This window comes from Leguminivora glycinivorella, chromosome 19 (assembly GCF_023078275.1).
Source record: "Leguminivora glycinivorella isolate SPB_JAAS2020 chromosome 19, LegGlyc_1.1, whole genome shotgun sequence".
Lineage (NCBI taxonomy): Eukaryota > Metazoa > Arthropoda > Insecta > Lepidoptera > Tortricidae > Leguminivora > Leguminivora glycinivorella.
Window position 1 is genome coordinate 9,273,909 of NC_062989.1, and position 15,033 is coordinate 9,288,941.

Here is a 15,033-nt window from a genome sequence, read left to right on the forward strand (position 1 = left end):
TCGTAAGTAGCTTTCACCAGAACCCCAAAGACGGCGGTTTTTTTTAAATTATTTAATAATTATCATTCCAAAACACAATTCAAGGAGGCGGCACTTTTTGACTATATTGAAATACGAATTCATGTTAAGGTACCTACTTTTTTGTTCTTTAAAGGTTAATTATTATTTAATCCAATTTTCTGTCAGTCGTACTATTTTCGAGCTACAAAAAACTATAAAAAAAGGCAAACATTTTCCACCACTCCTGGCATGAAGAAAACTTTAACACATTAACTTAGAACCAAATTAAAGTATTACACCGATTTCTAGCTTCCTGTGAATTAATTGCTAGAAAAAAATGTAATTTGACTGGACTATATTGACATTAAATTTCATCAATTCAACAATGTTTGCGATTGTATTACTCTTAGTTCAGTATCTAACTTCTCTTCTTTCTTCTTGTATCTTCTTAGTTCAGTTCTAGTTAGTAGTAGTAGCGTTTTCTCTGGTAAAATCATTAAGTCCTCTAAGCAGGTAAATGATCATTAAATAAGACAAGGCGTTTTCGTTGAAATGGTTTGATTTTGTTTTTTTTTTTAGTCAAGTTCCAATAAAAATTGTACTTATTTATGTACCAGAAATTTCATCAACTGACCTAAACTTGCTTAGCTGAGTCAATAGTGGATAGTATTTTTATAATTTCAAAGGAAATTAAAGTTTGCATATTTCTCATATTTTGTGTTGATTTCACTGTGATACAAATTAATTTTTTAGCAAACACTACGAAAAAAAAACAACCAATATACTTGATAAGAATCGGCGAAGGGTATTATGAAAGTCCTCCAAATCGCTGTACTTAATACCAGATATATTTTTGTCGCCAGCTAAGCTGACGTGTAAACAATCGAATTTTATTCTTACACTATGGAAATTCAAGTTATTGAAGAATTACCCACCGATAGATATTTGAAGTTTAAACAAGACCAACTTAAAATTGTGAGAAAAATATGTAATATGGTGGATCATAAATTAATTAAACAAAGTGTAAAGTTGTTAAAAGATTGGTTGGAGAAGCAGGCATATTTCAAGAGGAAGGATTACTGTAAGTGCTTTTTTTAAAGTTATTTGGAAAGCAAAACTTAGTTAAATAAAGGTGGACCAATGAAAATATTTTTAATGTATATTTTATGAAAGTTTTATTTTAAGTACTATGACTATAAGTGAAAACTTGCATCATAGTGTATGTTATCCCCCCCCCCCCCTAATCTTTTATATTATTTTTTTCTTAGTATGATGATTTTTTAATAAAATTGTAAATTACGCATATTCAGCATTTCATTCAAATAAAAAATATCATATCAAATAAAAAAATACAAAACACGCATCAAAATTATGCAATATTTTGTAGTTACCTATATTTAAAATATTAATTTGTAGAGAAGCGTCCTTTTTCAAATTGGAAAATTTGACTTAACATGCTACGTGTTTTTTTTTAGATGCCTTATATTTAAATACTTTTTACAGCTGATACCTTCTTCGAAAAACTGTTGGTCATAACAAAAGGATCCGTGGAGCGTGCAAAGTCCCGCTACGAGAGACATTGCACCTTGAAAACAATATGGCCGCAGTATTTCACCCCTATGGATATTGATTTACTTAGAAAGGATTTTGAAGACTAGTAAGTTTCTTTCTATTTCTATGTCATACAGTCACCGGCATAAATAAGTGATGATTTCTGTACCTTGTCACAGTAAGATGCTACAGGAGCGAAAATGCTAAATCGGAAAGGAGCCCCCCTTTGAATTTAGGAGTTTTAGTTAAATATACTAGTGTTATTAACTAGATTTATCGCAAAAAAAAAATCACCATTCAGAACAACTCAATTAAAAAATGTTAATTCAAAATTGGTAACAATTAGCAAAAAAAAACTAAACGGCCCAACACAGATAATTTTATTGTTATTCAAATTCTCAAATTTCGTTACGATTAATTACATTTTGAAGGAGGAAACAGTCGAGAGCGGAACCACGATTTTAAAGATCTTTTCGCAATATCTTTTAAGTGATTTTTTCTGATGGCCAATTTTTTTTCGATAAATTTAGTTATTAACTCTACTATATTTAACTAAAATTCCCAAAAAAATCCCTTCCATTTTAGCATTTTCGTTCCTGTAGCATCTTAACATTTATTTAAACAATTTCAGTAACAGCGTACTTCTACCAGAAGTGACAGAAGAAGGCTGCAGAGTGAGCTTGTCTAGATTCAATGAGCACATTATACTGACTCCAGATCTATTTACACGGTTCATCAAATTGGTAGTTAATGTAAGTATTTTCAGCAAAAGACAATGCGCATGCCTTTTTTTTCTGGTAATTTTTATTAAATTTGTGCGAATAATAGACCTGTTGCTACTAACCTAATTTATGGTTTAGGTAGTTACCTATAATAGTCGAATAACCTAACCACAAAATTAAAATTTTGAAAAAACCCCCGACCGTGACATAGTGGACCGATTTTCATGAAACATGGCTATATGGCTAAGAAGTCTAAAAACACTCCCGACTAACTCAGCTTTCAAACAAAAAAAACTTAATCGACATCCGTTCGGGAGCTACGATGCTACAGACAGACACACACACACAGACAGACAGACAAACAGACAGACAGATAAAAACAAACCTCAATCAAAACATACATTCAAAGCAAATACAGTGTGTACCCACTGTTGCTGGCTTAAAACTGCTAATAATAATTATAGTCCATTAGCAATTGTTTGTGTATATTAGCACCTCATGATGTCTGCCCAGGTTTTTTGAAGTAAACAAAATGCCATACTGTCATATAAAATACCTCTAAAATCAACTAATTGAGAACAAAACAATGCTTGCCAGCGAAGTGCGGGGCGTTTGTCGCGTCACGCCGCGCTTAACGACATTATCCGACGGTCTCTTACCTCTGTAAACGTGCCCGCAATATTAGAGCCGACCGGTATAGCGCGGGATGATGGTAAGAGACCCGACGGAATGTCGCTGATACCGTGGAGGATGGGACGAGTGCTGGTGTGGGATGCAACCTGTGTGGACACACTGGCCCCGTCTCATCTTCACGGTACCACAAAGAAAGCGGGCGCGGCTGCAGAGGCTGCAGAGACGCATAAAAGACGTAAATACGGAGGTCTCGACGCCAATTACAACTTTGTTGCTTTTGGCGTCGAGACCCTCGGTCCGTGGGGCCCGGGCGCCCAGATTTTATACAAGGACTTGGCGAAGCGGCTGACTGAGACTACGGGGGACAAAAGAGCTGGCAGCTTCCTCGCTCAACGTATAAGTATTGCGATTCAGCGAGGAAATGCTGCCAGCATCTTGGGCACTATGCCTCAGGGGCCCTCTTTTGACTTAGATTTTTAGTTTTAGTATTATTTTTTTTAATGCCTAGTTTATAATATTTATTGTACCAAATTTTTATTTAAGTGTTATTATTAATAAAAGTTTATTATTAAAAACAATGCTATTTTATTTAACTTATCTGTACTTTTCAGATGTGTGAATATGCCATAGCACATGACTACCCTCACGGATTTTACATCATTTTGGATCATCGGTACATCAATCTACTAGAGTTGGTAGCATTTGCTACAAGGAATTTCACTCCACTTCAGCATTGTATAACAATATTATTGGTCAGTATCTCATCATCCTCCTTGCGTTATCCCGGCAATTGCCACGGCTCATGGGAGCCTGGGGCCCGCTTTGACAACTAATCCCAAGATTTGACGTAGACACTAGTTTAACGAAAGCGACTGCCATCTGACCTTCCAACCCGAAGGGTAACTAGGCCTTATTGAAATTAGTCCGGTTTCCTCACGATGTTTTCCTTCACCGAAAAGCGACTGGCAAATATCAAATGACATTTCGCAAATAAGTTCCGAAAAACTCATTGGTACGAGCCGGGATTCGAACCCGCGACGTGAAATGCAAGGAAAGTGTCACACTCTTGCCGCTAGGCCACCAGCGCTTCTTTATTATTGGTCACTAGTCAGTATCTATTACCTATCTTTAATTAGATTAGTAGATTTAGGGCCGGTTGTACCAAACCGTCTGGCACCGTTAAAGCGTTCGTTAAATTTTATTGTATAAGAAGTTCCATAGAAATCTGCTGAGTGACGATGATGTTGTCTGTCAAATGTGGTTGATGCAACTGGCCCTTAGTATGTTGCAGCATTTCATTATATTAATATTTTCTGCGTTGGTACGAGTTAGTAGGTAGTAACCTACAGAACTGCCACCGTATACATCAGAATAAAAATAAATACATTTATATAGAAAATTATTACACAGATTGAAGAGTCCCACGGTAAGCTCAAGAAGGTTTGTGTTGCAGGTGCTCAAACAACGATATATCCATACTAATAAATGGGAAAGTGTGTGTGTCTGTTTGTTTGTCCGTCTTTCACGGCAAAACGGAGCAACGAATTGACGTGTTTTTTAAGTGGAGATAGTTGAAGGGTTGGAGAGTGACAAAGGCTACTTTTTGTCTCTTTTTAACGCGAGCAAAGCCGCGGGAAAAAACTAGTATAGTATAAAAATACTTATATAGGTACATAAAAAACATCCATGACTCAGGAATATCTGTGCTCATCACACAAATAAATGCCCTTAGCGGGATTCGAACCCGGGACCGCGGCGTAGCAGGCAGGGTCACTACGTGCTAGGCCAGGCCGGTCGTCAACTAACAGTGCCCTCTTGACAGTATATAGAATAGAATAGAATAGAAAAACGTTTATTGCAGAAACCATCATACAGCATCACATACATTTAAAAAAAAAGCTTATTAGAGTAAAAATGGTGTAGAGATCTTATGAACTAAATACTTAAAACTATATTGCTTATTACAATACAACAAAAGATGCTGATGCTGCAGATAGAGGCCACAAAAGGACTCCACTCAGCATATGCTCCAGCATATAATGCTACAGCGCTGGTCTTCCGTGAAGCATTTCTGGCCAAGCCTACAACCGCACCTGTTTTACCAGTTGGCTGGACGATTCGATACATACAGAAATTTGCCTGTCAGTTATACGTTACTGATACTTTTTGCGTATACCTCGGCTGGTTTCCTCCAGCGAAGCAGTAATCTGTAGGCTCCACTTGCACCAACCACTTAGCTCAGGGTTAGTGGGCTGTCATCTGTCAAATTCCATACAAAATGGTGGGTTAACTCTCGGGTTAACCATCCATTTTCGTTGGTGCAAGTGGCCCTAAGGCCCACTTGCACCAACCACTTAACTCAGGGTTAGTGGGCTAACATCTGTCAAATTCCATATAAAAATTTAGTAGGAGGTAGGGCATAGCGAATGATATTCCGCTTTGTGTGGTAGGGCACAGCACAGCGGATATCGTCTCGCTCGAATCTAGAGCAGAGCCCAACTGGGGAAGTACCTCCGCCTTACAGAAGACCGCAGCCAAATAGCTCTAGACCCTACTCATAGTGTTGTGTTCCTGCCGGTGAGTAAGGCTGCCAGAGCTCAACGAGGGTGCGGTGTGCTGATGACGGGAGGACTTACGGAACTAACTTGTTCCGTCTATTGTCCTTTGTGCAAGTCGTCGGCAACCCGAACCCTCCTTGGAACTTGCACCAACCACTCCTTTGATGTGTACTTAACACAGCAAAATGGGGGTTAAGTCTCTAATGGGGTGGCAACGCGCATGTGACACTCTTTGAGTTGCAGGCGTCCATAGGTTACGGTGACCGCTTTACATCAGGCGGACCGTATACTTGTTTGCCACCGACGTAGTATAAAAAAAAAAAAAATGGTGGGTTAACTCTCGGGTTAACCATCCATTTTCGTTGGTGCAAGTGGCCCTAAGGCCCACTTGCACCAACCACTTAACTCAGGGTTAGTGGGCTGTCATCTGTCAAATTCCATATAAAATGTTGGGTTAACCCTCAGGTTAACCTTCCATTTTCGTTGGTGCAAGACGCCCTAAGAGTATTTCAATTCGAACGATTTGCTAATATGGGATTTATATGAAATCGAGTTGAGTGACGTCACAGTCAACTCAGTTACTTTATATATTTTTACTTGGCTTATTAAATAGAAATTGGATTCAAAAATAAGTGTATTTATCTGATGCTTTATTTCATGCATGGTATAATAGTTATTTGTTTTACAAGGGGGCAAAGTAGTTGTTTAACCGCACGTGCCAATATTGATACCCGAACAAGCGAAAGATTCCAATATTGAACCGCGAGCGTAGCGAGTGGTTCAAAAAGTGGAATCTTGAGCGTTGCGAGGGTTTCAAGGCACGAAGGTTAAACAAACTTTGCCACCGAGTGAAACACAAAGTTTTTCACCACACCAACACGAACAAAATACTAACTATAAAACATCAAATTAAATCAAATCCATCAATCTATTCAGTATTTATGATTCAAAATAATTATTTATAGGTAAATTCTACCAGCCAACTTAAGACATCAAGTTAAAATTTGTATCTAATTACTTTGCACTCTTGTGGATAAAATGCAATTTTGCTATCAGTTTTCGAATAGCAAAGTAAGCCTTTAACAGTTGGCGCGGTGAAAAATATTATATTTTAACTACAGTCAAGTTCCCTACTAGATTCCTTACGCATTAAGAAACTCACTTTTTTACTACTTTGTTGAATTGAGTTGAAGGAAGATGGAATAGTTTCTGATGTATGCCAAGTGTAAAATATTTATATATTTTTCAATAAGTAATTGCTTTAAAATATAAATGTAAAAGAGAAAAAAGTAGAAATAATATCGAAATGCGATATACATTTTCTAATCGAAGTTCAACATTTATATCCACAATGTAGGTACATGCAAATATTTCCTAATTATCCTAAATAATACATCATATAATATACAAAATTATTGTCCACAGGATGGCTATGGCATGCGAGTAAAAGGTATCCACATAGTTACCCCATCAAAGGCCGCGGATGCCTTAGTGACATTTTTGAAGCAACTGCTTACCGCAAAATTGAGTGGCCGTATACATGTACATAAAGACACAGATACCTTATTTGCACATGTGCCTAAAAGTATTTTGCCCCGCGAGTTGGGTGGCGACGGTCCGACTTTGACTGAAATGCAAGGTATGTGGCAATGAATAATAATTATTTATTGTTTCATCGAGTAAGTGGTACGTCGTAGGTAGTTAAGGGTTAAACATGCGAAGCAACAACTGACAAGTGAACAAGTGTACATATTTTAAAATGTTTGTCATACGCTATAATTTTTCGCATAGTTTTTGTATGGAATATTTTTTTTTTATAAATAAAACTTTAATTAATTCATTCCAAACCTGCACCAACGTTTTTACTGAAGAAGGATACTTCAAAATACTTTTATTATGAATTTCGTTTTTAAAAAATATTCCATGAAATATAAAAACTAGTGAATACCAATTTCTAGATTTCAGCCTTCCAGATTTGAGCGTAAATCGTTTTGAATTTTCAACTACCTCCAAACTAAAAGGGACTAAAAACAAATGCCTAACATTTTTCCAGTATTAAAAACGTACATTTTATATTTTGCAGAAAGTTTTCTGCAGGAGCTTTGTACAAAGGAGCACGAAGAATGGATGAACGAAGCCCGACGCGCCACTATCGACGAGTCTATGAAGCCAAAGGATTATTTCGAGGACTCCATTGGCATGCCAGGATCTTTCAGGACTTTGAGCGTAGATTGATAAAAATATTTAAAAAATGTTTTGTTTACTTAAGTTTATTGTAGTTGTTTTTAGGGTTCCGTATCAAAAAGGTACAAAAGGATTTATGGCGCCACTCTGTCCGTCTGTCTGTCTGTCACATTCTAAATATCTCGAGAACTACTTATGCTATCGACTTGAAATTTGGCATAGTTATGAACATTTATTAACCTCTAAAAATTGATAGTATTATTTTTATTTATTTATTAATATTATTGTAGAAAATGGCCGAAATTGTACATATCAAAACTATTTTTTATAATTTTTTTGTAGTGGAAAAAAAATGAAGTTTACCAATCGAGATCTTTTGAGAGTCTTTTTATGAAAATACTTATTTCAGTGACAGAATTTCCGTGATTCACTGATATTGGTCATGAAAACCTATCGTTGCTCGGGGTTTGTAGGCTTAGGTTTGTAGGCTTGTCTTATTGTAGGCTTACAATAAATTGAAAACGTGCATTACGATACAAGTGCAGAAAAGACGAAATTTAAAAAATAATGGGGATAATTAAAACAAGGTTGAAGGGAGTGTTTTAAATTGACACCACTTAGGGCCACTTACACTAACGAAAATGGAGGGTTAACCCGCTATTCTATTATTAATAATATAATTATGATTAATTATAATAATTGAAAACTTGCCTACCGATGGATATTTAAAATTTGACCAAGATCATCTTAGTTATGTGAGAAAAGTGTGTAATATGGAGGATCGGGAAAAAGTATAGAATTGTTGAAAGATTGGCTACAGAAACAAGACTACTTTAAAAGGAAGGATTATAGTAAGTAAAATGTTTACCTTAGGCCGTTTTCACATTATCCGATCCGATATCGGATGTCGGACCGTAAATATTATATTGTAAAATTAAAATAACGAGCATAAAAAATACTCAAAGTGTCAGGCAAAATAAATAATTTTACATTCAACTATATCTACTAAAAGATGAATAAACTAGTATCCGCAATTCGGACCGATGCATTACAACCTTCTTTTTAACACGCTTTTATTAGGTCGTCGTGTATGTAACTATGTATGTAATGGAATCTGCGGAGGCTAATTTAACCATCTTCCAGGAGTCGTAGCGTAATGAAAATTGGCAGCTATATGTAGTTCCGATGACAATACAATAATATGGTACTGTTGAGCTGATCTGATAATGGAGTCGGAAGATATGAACTGGAACTACATGATGGAACCTCGTATCATAGCCGTTTTTGGGTTTCTTAGAAAAGTCTTGTAATGAACTTTGACTACAATTAGGTTTCAAGGTCTGATGATGAAGCCGAAAGATATGAACTGGAACTACATGATAGAACATCGTATCATAGCTGTTTTTGGGATTCTTAGAAAAGTCTTGTAATGAACTTTGACTACGATTAGGTTTCAAGGTCTGATGATGGAGCCGGAAGATATGAACTGGAACTACATCATGGAACATCGTATCATAGCTGTTTTTGGGCTTCTTAGGAAAGTCTTGTAATGAACTTTGACTACAATTAGGTTTCAAGGTCTGATGATGGAGCCGGAAGATATGAGCTGGAACTACATGATGGAACATCGTATCATTAGCTGTTTTTGGGCTTCTTAGAAAAGTCTTGTAATGAACTTTGACTACGATTAGGTTTCAAGGTCTGATGATGGAGCCGGAAGATATGAACTGGAACTACATGATAGAACATCGTATCATAGCTGTTTTTGGGATTCTTAGAAAAGTCTTGTAATGAACTTTGACTACGATTAGAATTCAAGGTCTGATGATGGAGCCGGAAGATATGAACTGGAACTACATGATGGAACATCGTATCATAGCTGTTTTTGGGCTTCTTAGAAAAGTCTTGTAATGAACTATGACTACGATTAGGTTTCAAGGCCTGATGATGGTGCCGGAAGATAAGAACAGAAAAAAAGGGGGGGCTCGAGGGGGAAGCATGAAAGAAAGATCAACGTAGTATTTAAGATAAGTTGGGTTAGCGTTTTCTTGTGACATTTAAGAGCAAACAAAGGGGGCTCGGGGGGCGAAGCCCCCGCATGAAAGAAAGATCAACGTTGTATTTAAAATAAGTTGGTTTAGGGTTTTCTTGTGATCCTTAAGAGTAAAGAAAAGGGGCTCGGGGGCGAAGCCCCCGCATGAAAGAAAGATCAACGTAGTATTTAAGATAAGTTGGGTTAGCGTTTTCTTGTGACCTTTAAGAGTAAACAAAGGGGGCTCGGGAGGCGAAGCCCCCGCATAAAAGAAAGATTAACGTAATATTTAAAATAAGTTGGGTTAGCGTTTTCTTGTGACCTTTCAGAGCAAACAAAGGGGGCTCGGGGGCGAAGCCCCCGCATAAAAGAAAGATCAACGTTGTATTTAAATAAGTTGGGTTAAGGTTTTCTTGTGATCCTTAAGAGTAAAGAAAAGGCCCCCGCATGAAAGAAAGATCAACGTAGTATTTAGAATAAGTTGGGTTAGCGTTTTCTTGTGACCTTTAAGAGCAAACAAAGGGGGGCTCGGGGGCGAAGCCCCCGCATGAAAGAAAGATCAACGTAGTATTTAAGATAAGTTGGGTTAGCGTTTTCTTGTGACCTTTAAGAGCAAACAAAGGGGGGCTCGGGGGCGAAGCCCCCGCATGAAAGAAAGATCAACGTTGTATTTAGAATAAGTTGGGTTAGCGTTTTCTTGTGACCTTTAAGAGCAAACAAAGGGGGCTCGGGGGCGAAGCCCCCGCATGAAAGAAAGATCAACGTAGTATTTAAGATAAGTTGGGTTAGCGTTTTCTTGTGACCTTTAAGAGTAAACAAAGGGGGGGCTCGGGGGCGAAGCCCCCGCATAAAAGAAAGATTAACGTAGTATTTAAAATAAGTTGGGTTAGCGTTTTCTTGTGACCTTTAAGAGCAAACAAAGGGGGGCTCGGGGGCGAAGCCCCCGCATGAAAGAAAGATCAACGTAGTATTTAAGATAAGTTGGGTTAGCGTTTTCTTGTGACCTTTAAGAGTAAACAAAGGGGGCTCGGGGGCGAAGCCCCCGCATAAAAGAAAGATCAACGTTGTATTTTAAATAAGTTGGGTTAGCGTTTTCTTGTGACCTTTAAGAGCAAACAAAGGGGGCTCGGGGGCGAAGCCCCCGCATGAAAGAAAGATCAACGTAGTATTTAAAATAAGTTGGGTTAGGGTTTTCTTGTGATCCTTAAGAGTAACGAAAAGGGGGCTCGGGGGCGAAGCCCCAGCATAAAAGAAAGATTAACGTAGTATTTAAAATAAGTTGGGTTAGCGTTTTCTTGTGACCTTTAAGAGCAAACAAAGGGGGGCTCGGGGGGCGAAGCCCCCCGCATGAATGAAATATCAACGTTGTATTTTAAATAAGTTGGTTTAGGGTTTTCTTGTGACCCTTAAGAGTAACGAAAAGGGGGGCTCGGGGGGCAAAGCCCCCCGCATAAAAGAAAGATCAACGTAGTATTTAAAATAAGTTGGGTTAGGGTTTTCTTGTGACCTTTAAGAGCAAACAAAGGGGGGCTCGGGGGCGAAGCCCCTGCATGAAAGAAAGATCAACGTAGTATTTAAGATAAGTTGGGTTAGTGTTTTCTTGTGACCTTTAAGAGCAAACAAAGGGGGCTCGGGGGCGAAGCCCCCGCATGAAAGAAAGATCAACGTTGTATTTAGAATAAGTTGGGTTAGCGTTTTCTTGTGACCTTTAAGAGCAAACAAAGGGGGCTCGGGGGCGAAGCCCCCGCATGAAAGAAAGATCAACGTAGTATTTAAGATAAGTTGGGTTAGCGTTTTCTTGTGACATTTAAGAGCAAACAAAGGGGGCTCGGGGGCGAAGCCCCCGCATGAAAGAAAAATCAACGTAGTATTTAAGATAAGTTAGGTTAGCGTTTTCTTGTGACCTTTAAAAGCAAACAAAGGGGGGCTCGGGGGGCGAAGCCCCCCGCATGAAAGAAAGATCAACGTAGTATTTAAGATAAGTTGGGTTAGCGTTTTCTTGTGACATATAAGAGCAAACAAAGGGGGGCTCGGGGGGCGAAGCCCCCGCATGAAAGAAAGTTCAACGTAGTATTTAAGATAAGTTGGGTTAGCGTTTTCTTGTGACCTTTAAGAGCAAACAAAGGGGGCTCGGGGGCGAAGCCCCCGCATGAAAGAAATATCAACGTTGTATTTTAAATAAGTTGGTTTAGGGTTTTCTTGTGACCCTTAAGAGTAACGAAAAGGGGGCTCGGGGCAAAGCCCCCGCATAAAAGAAAGATCAACGTAGTATTTAAAATAAGTTGGGTTAGGGTTTTCTTGTGACCTTTAAGAGCAAACAAAGGGGGGCTCGGGGGGCGAAGCCCCCCGCATGAAAGAAAGATCAACGTAGTATTTAAGATAAGTTGGGTTAGTGTTTTCTTGTGACCTTTAAGAGCAAACAAAGGGGGGCTCGGGGGCGAAGCCCCCCGCATAAAAGAAAGATAAACGTTGTATTTAAAATAAGTTGGGTTAGGGTTTTCTTGTTACCCTTAAGAGTAACGAAAAGGGGGCTCGGGGGGCGAAGCCAATGAAATAAAGAATAAAGAATAAAGAATAAAGAATAAAGCCCCCCGCATAAAAGAAAAATTAACGTAGTATTTAAAATAAGTTGGGTTAGCGTTTTCTTGTGACCTTTCAGAGCAAACAAAGGGGGGTTCGGGGGGCAAAGCCCCCCGCATAAAATAAAGATCAACGTTGTATTTAAAATAAGTTGGGTAATGGTTTTCCTGTGACCCTTAAGTGCAAATAAAGGGGGGCTCGGCAAAAAAGAAATACTTAAATTTTGTTTGAATTAGTTGAAATGTGACAATATTTTCTAATCGAGTCAAACAAAATCCCACTAGCTGAGAGCTTCAAAACAATGTATGGCGAAAGTATGTCTCTCTAATATCTTCAAAAAGTCCGCGATGGCACATGTCTATATTGTCTATCTTTTACGGATAACTTATTAGGTATAAACATTTTTATGATAATACCGTAAGAAGAAGGTAGCCGCTAGTTATTATTAAGTAGCAATTAGCAATAAGTACACGTTAAGCCACAAATGGCATGTAAAATCCGCCTACTTGAAATAATTTTATGTATAAATGTTAAAAGGTATTTATTTCATTATTAACACTTTCGAAACCGGGCTTCTACGCGGCGCTACGACATTTTCGCTACATACGGGGAAACCCATGTAATCGGCTACGCTTCTACGAGCGGTGTGCCCGACAGTCGGGTTCTTGGTAGCGAAAGTGTTAATGACTAAAAAGTATGAAATAAATTAATAGTTTAAAAAACACTATAAAACACGCTTTTATAAATGCACGTAAAAGCCAAAAATAAATTATGGATCGTTCAAGTTGTCTCTATTTGTGAGCTGAAGTTTAAAAACTATGTGCTTTTAATTATAATATTTGATTGTAAAAGCGTGGGGCGCTGGAACAGTAAAGACTTTCTTGTAAACAAATACTAATTCGAACTTCCTGGCGAATGAAGTTGCATAAGAACATAACGTTTACATATGCCGCCTAAGGGTTACCAAAGAGAACCAAAGATATCTCGTCCACGAACAAGAACTCTGCATCCTGTCACTGTAGACACTTTCCCCTTTTGTACTTTGATTACCGGAAAAAAGCGGCGTTCTAAGTGTCGGTGACTGTCGACTCTCCTCGCTACTAGCGCATATTTTGTCTGAGTTCGACAAACTGGTACCTAATTTGAACACTGACTTTTAATTGATTTGACTGTTTAATGTAGAACCTACTAGTCATGCTGCAACTCCAGTTAGCGCGTCAATCTGTGTAACCTCCTTCCCGTAACATAGCATAATTTGATTTATCAGCAAGTTATACTTATATATTCTGTGGTTATACAAAAAGTCTTTCCTGTTCCAGCGCCCCACGCTTTTACAATCAAATATTATAATTAAAAGCACATAGTTTTTAAACTTCAGCTCACAAATAGAGACAACTTGAACGATCCATAATTTATTTTTGGCTTTTACGTGCATTTATAAAAGCGTGTTTTATAGTGTTTTTTAAACTATTAATTTATTTCTATGGAAATCGTCAACTAATTTGAATTTCGATCATTAGCAGCTGTTTAATAGACGCCATTTTTGTCACGCACACTACTACAAACGTATACATACATTATATACGCACACAAACAAATATTATCGGCCGACAACTGGCGGGGGGTCCGGCATGCCAAAAAATGTCGGAAGCGTCCTGCCGATATCGGCAGTTCGATGGTGCCTCGGACAAAAACTGTTGTAGGAAAGTGCCATCGGCATTGAATCCGCAATTTTTGCGTTTTATATCGTTTTTTAGTAATAGTGATCTATTAAATACATAAATGAAGACCTGGAAGCGCATAAATCTTACATTTTACATCCTTCCTACATCCGATATCGGATCGGATAATGTGAAAACGGCCTAACACGTTCGCGGACGCGTATTCTATAGCATACGTTTTTGTACTACTTCTGGTGACGCGTATGCTATAGAATCCGTTATTTAGTTTTAGTTTTAGGTATGTAGATGTGTGGTTTTAGGTTTTCTTGTAAACATCCTTTCTGAGAATAATTGTCATAATTAATAAACTCTGCATTGGTTGTCCATCGCTGTTCAACGTGGCAACGCGGCGAGCGTGTTGGGCTTCTTTTGCATTGGGGAGGACTCTGAGTGAAGGTATTTAGTTATTAGAATTAAGCTAGATAATAAAGTTTTATGATAGTTTTTTTTTTATATTATGTAAATATGTTGTAAATAAATGTAATATGTACATCAACTCTGCATAAAGTCTTTAAAGTGATTATTTAGGTACTTGGCAAATAAATTATTTCATAGTAAGTAGTATAATATTTTGACCCATGAACTTAAAACATCATTGTTAGCAGGTAGAAGTCTATGTAAATGAATTTATTGTATGGTGTTATCAACTGCGTAAGCGTTACCTTGTTGACAGCTAAAAATCTGCGTCATTGTCTACGTTGAGAAAAAAAGGGTCCATCAGCTTACCACACAATCATTATACCGGGTGAAACAAAATTGGTAATACAAAATAATATTTTCTGGATCTATTCATGATTACGATCAACTTTTACTATGGGACTTATATCGAATTCGGCAAAAAAATGTGTAAATTCTGGTATCGAGTTCATTAATATGTATGCAAATTTGCAAGGAATTAGTATGGAGAAATGGGTACATAATAACGAATCATATCAAAAGTTGGGTTCATAATTTGTATGAAGATGTAGATTTTGAAGTGATGTTTTCGAAGATGGTCCCATAGTAAAAGTTGGCTGTAGTCATGAGTAGATCCAGAAAATATTATTTTGTAG

General features: G+C 37.8%; 1 protein-coding gene across 1 annotated transcript; it reads left to right on the plus strand.

Annotated features, from left to right (window-relative positions):
* The first annotated feature begins 993 nt into the window (after positions 1–993).
* On the plus strand, positions 994–7,699 carry LOC125236760 (alpha-tocopherol transfer protein-like). Its single transcript, XM_048143685.1, has 6 exons — positions 994–1,081; positions 1,504–1,657; positions 2,183–2,303; positions 3,518–3,658; positions 6,890–7,103; positions 7,548–7,699. The coding sequence occupies exons 1-6, from the start codon at positions 994–996 to the stop codon at positions 7,697–7,699; spliced, it is 870 nt and encodes a 289-aa protein (XP_047999642.1).
* Positions 7,700–15,033: the final 7,334 nt, after the last annotated feature.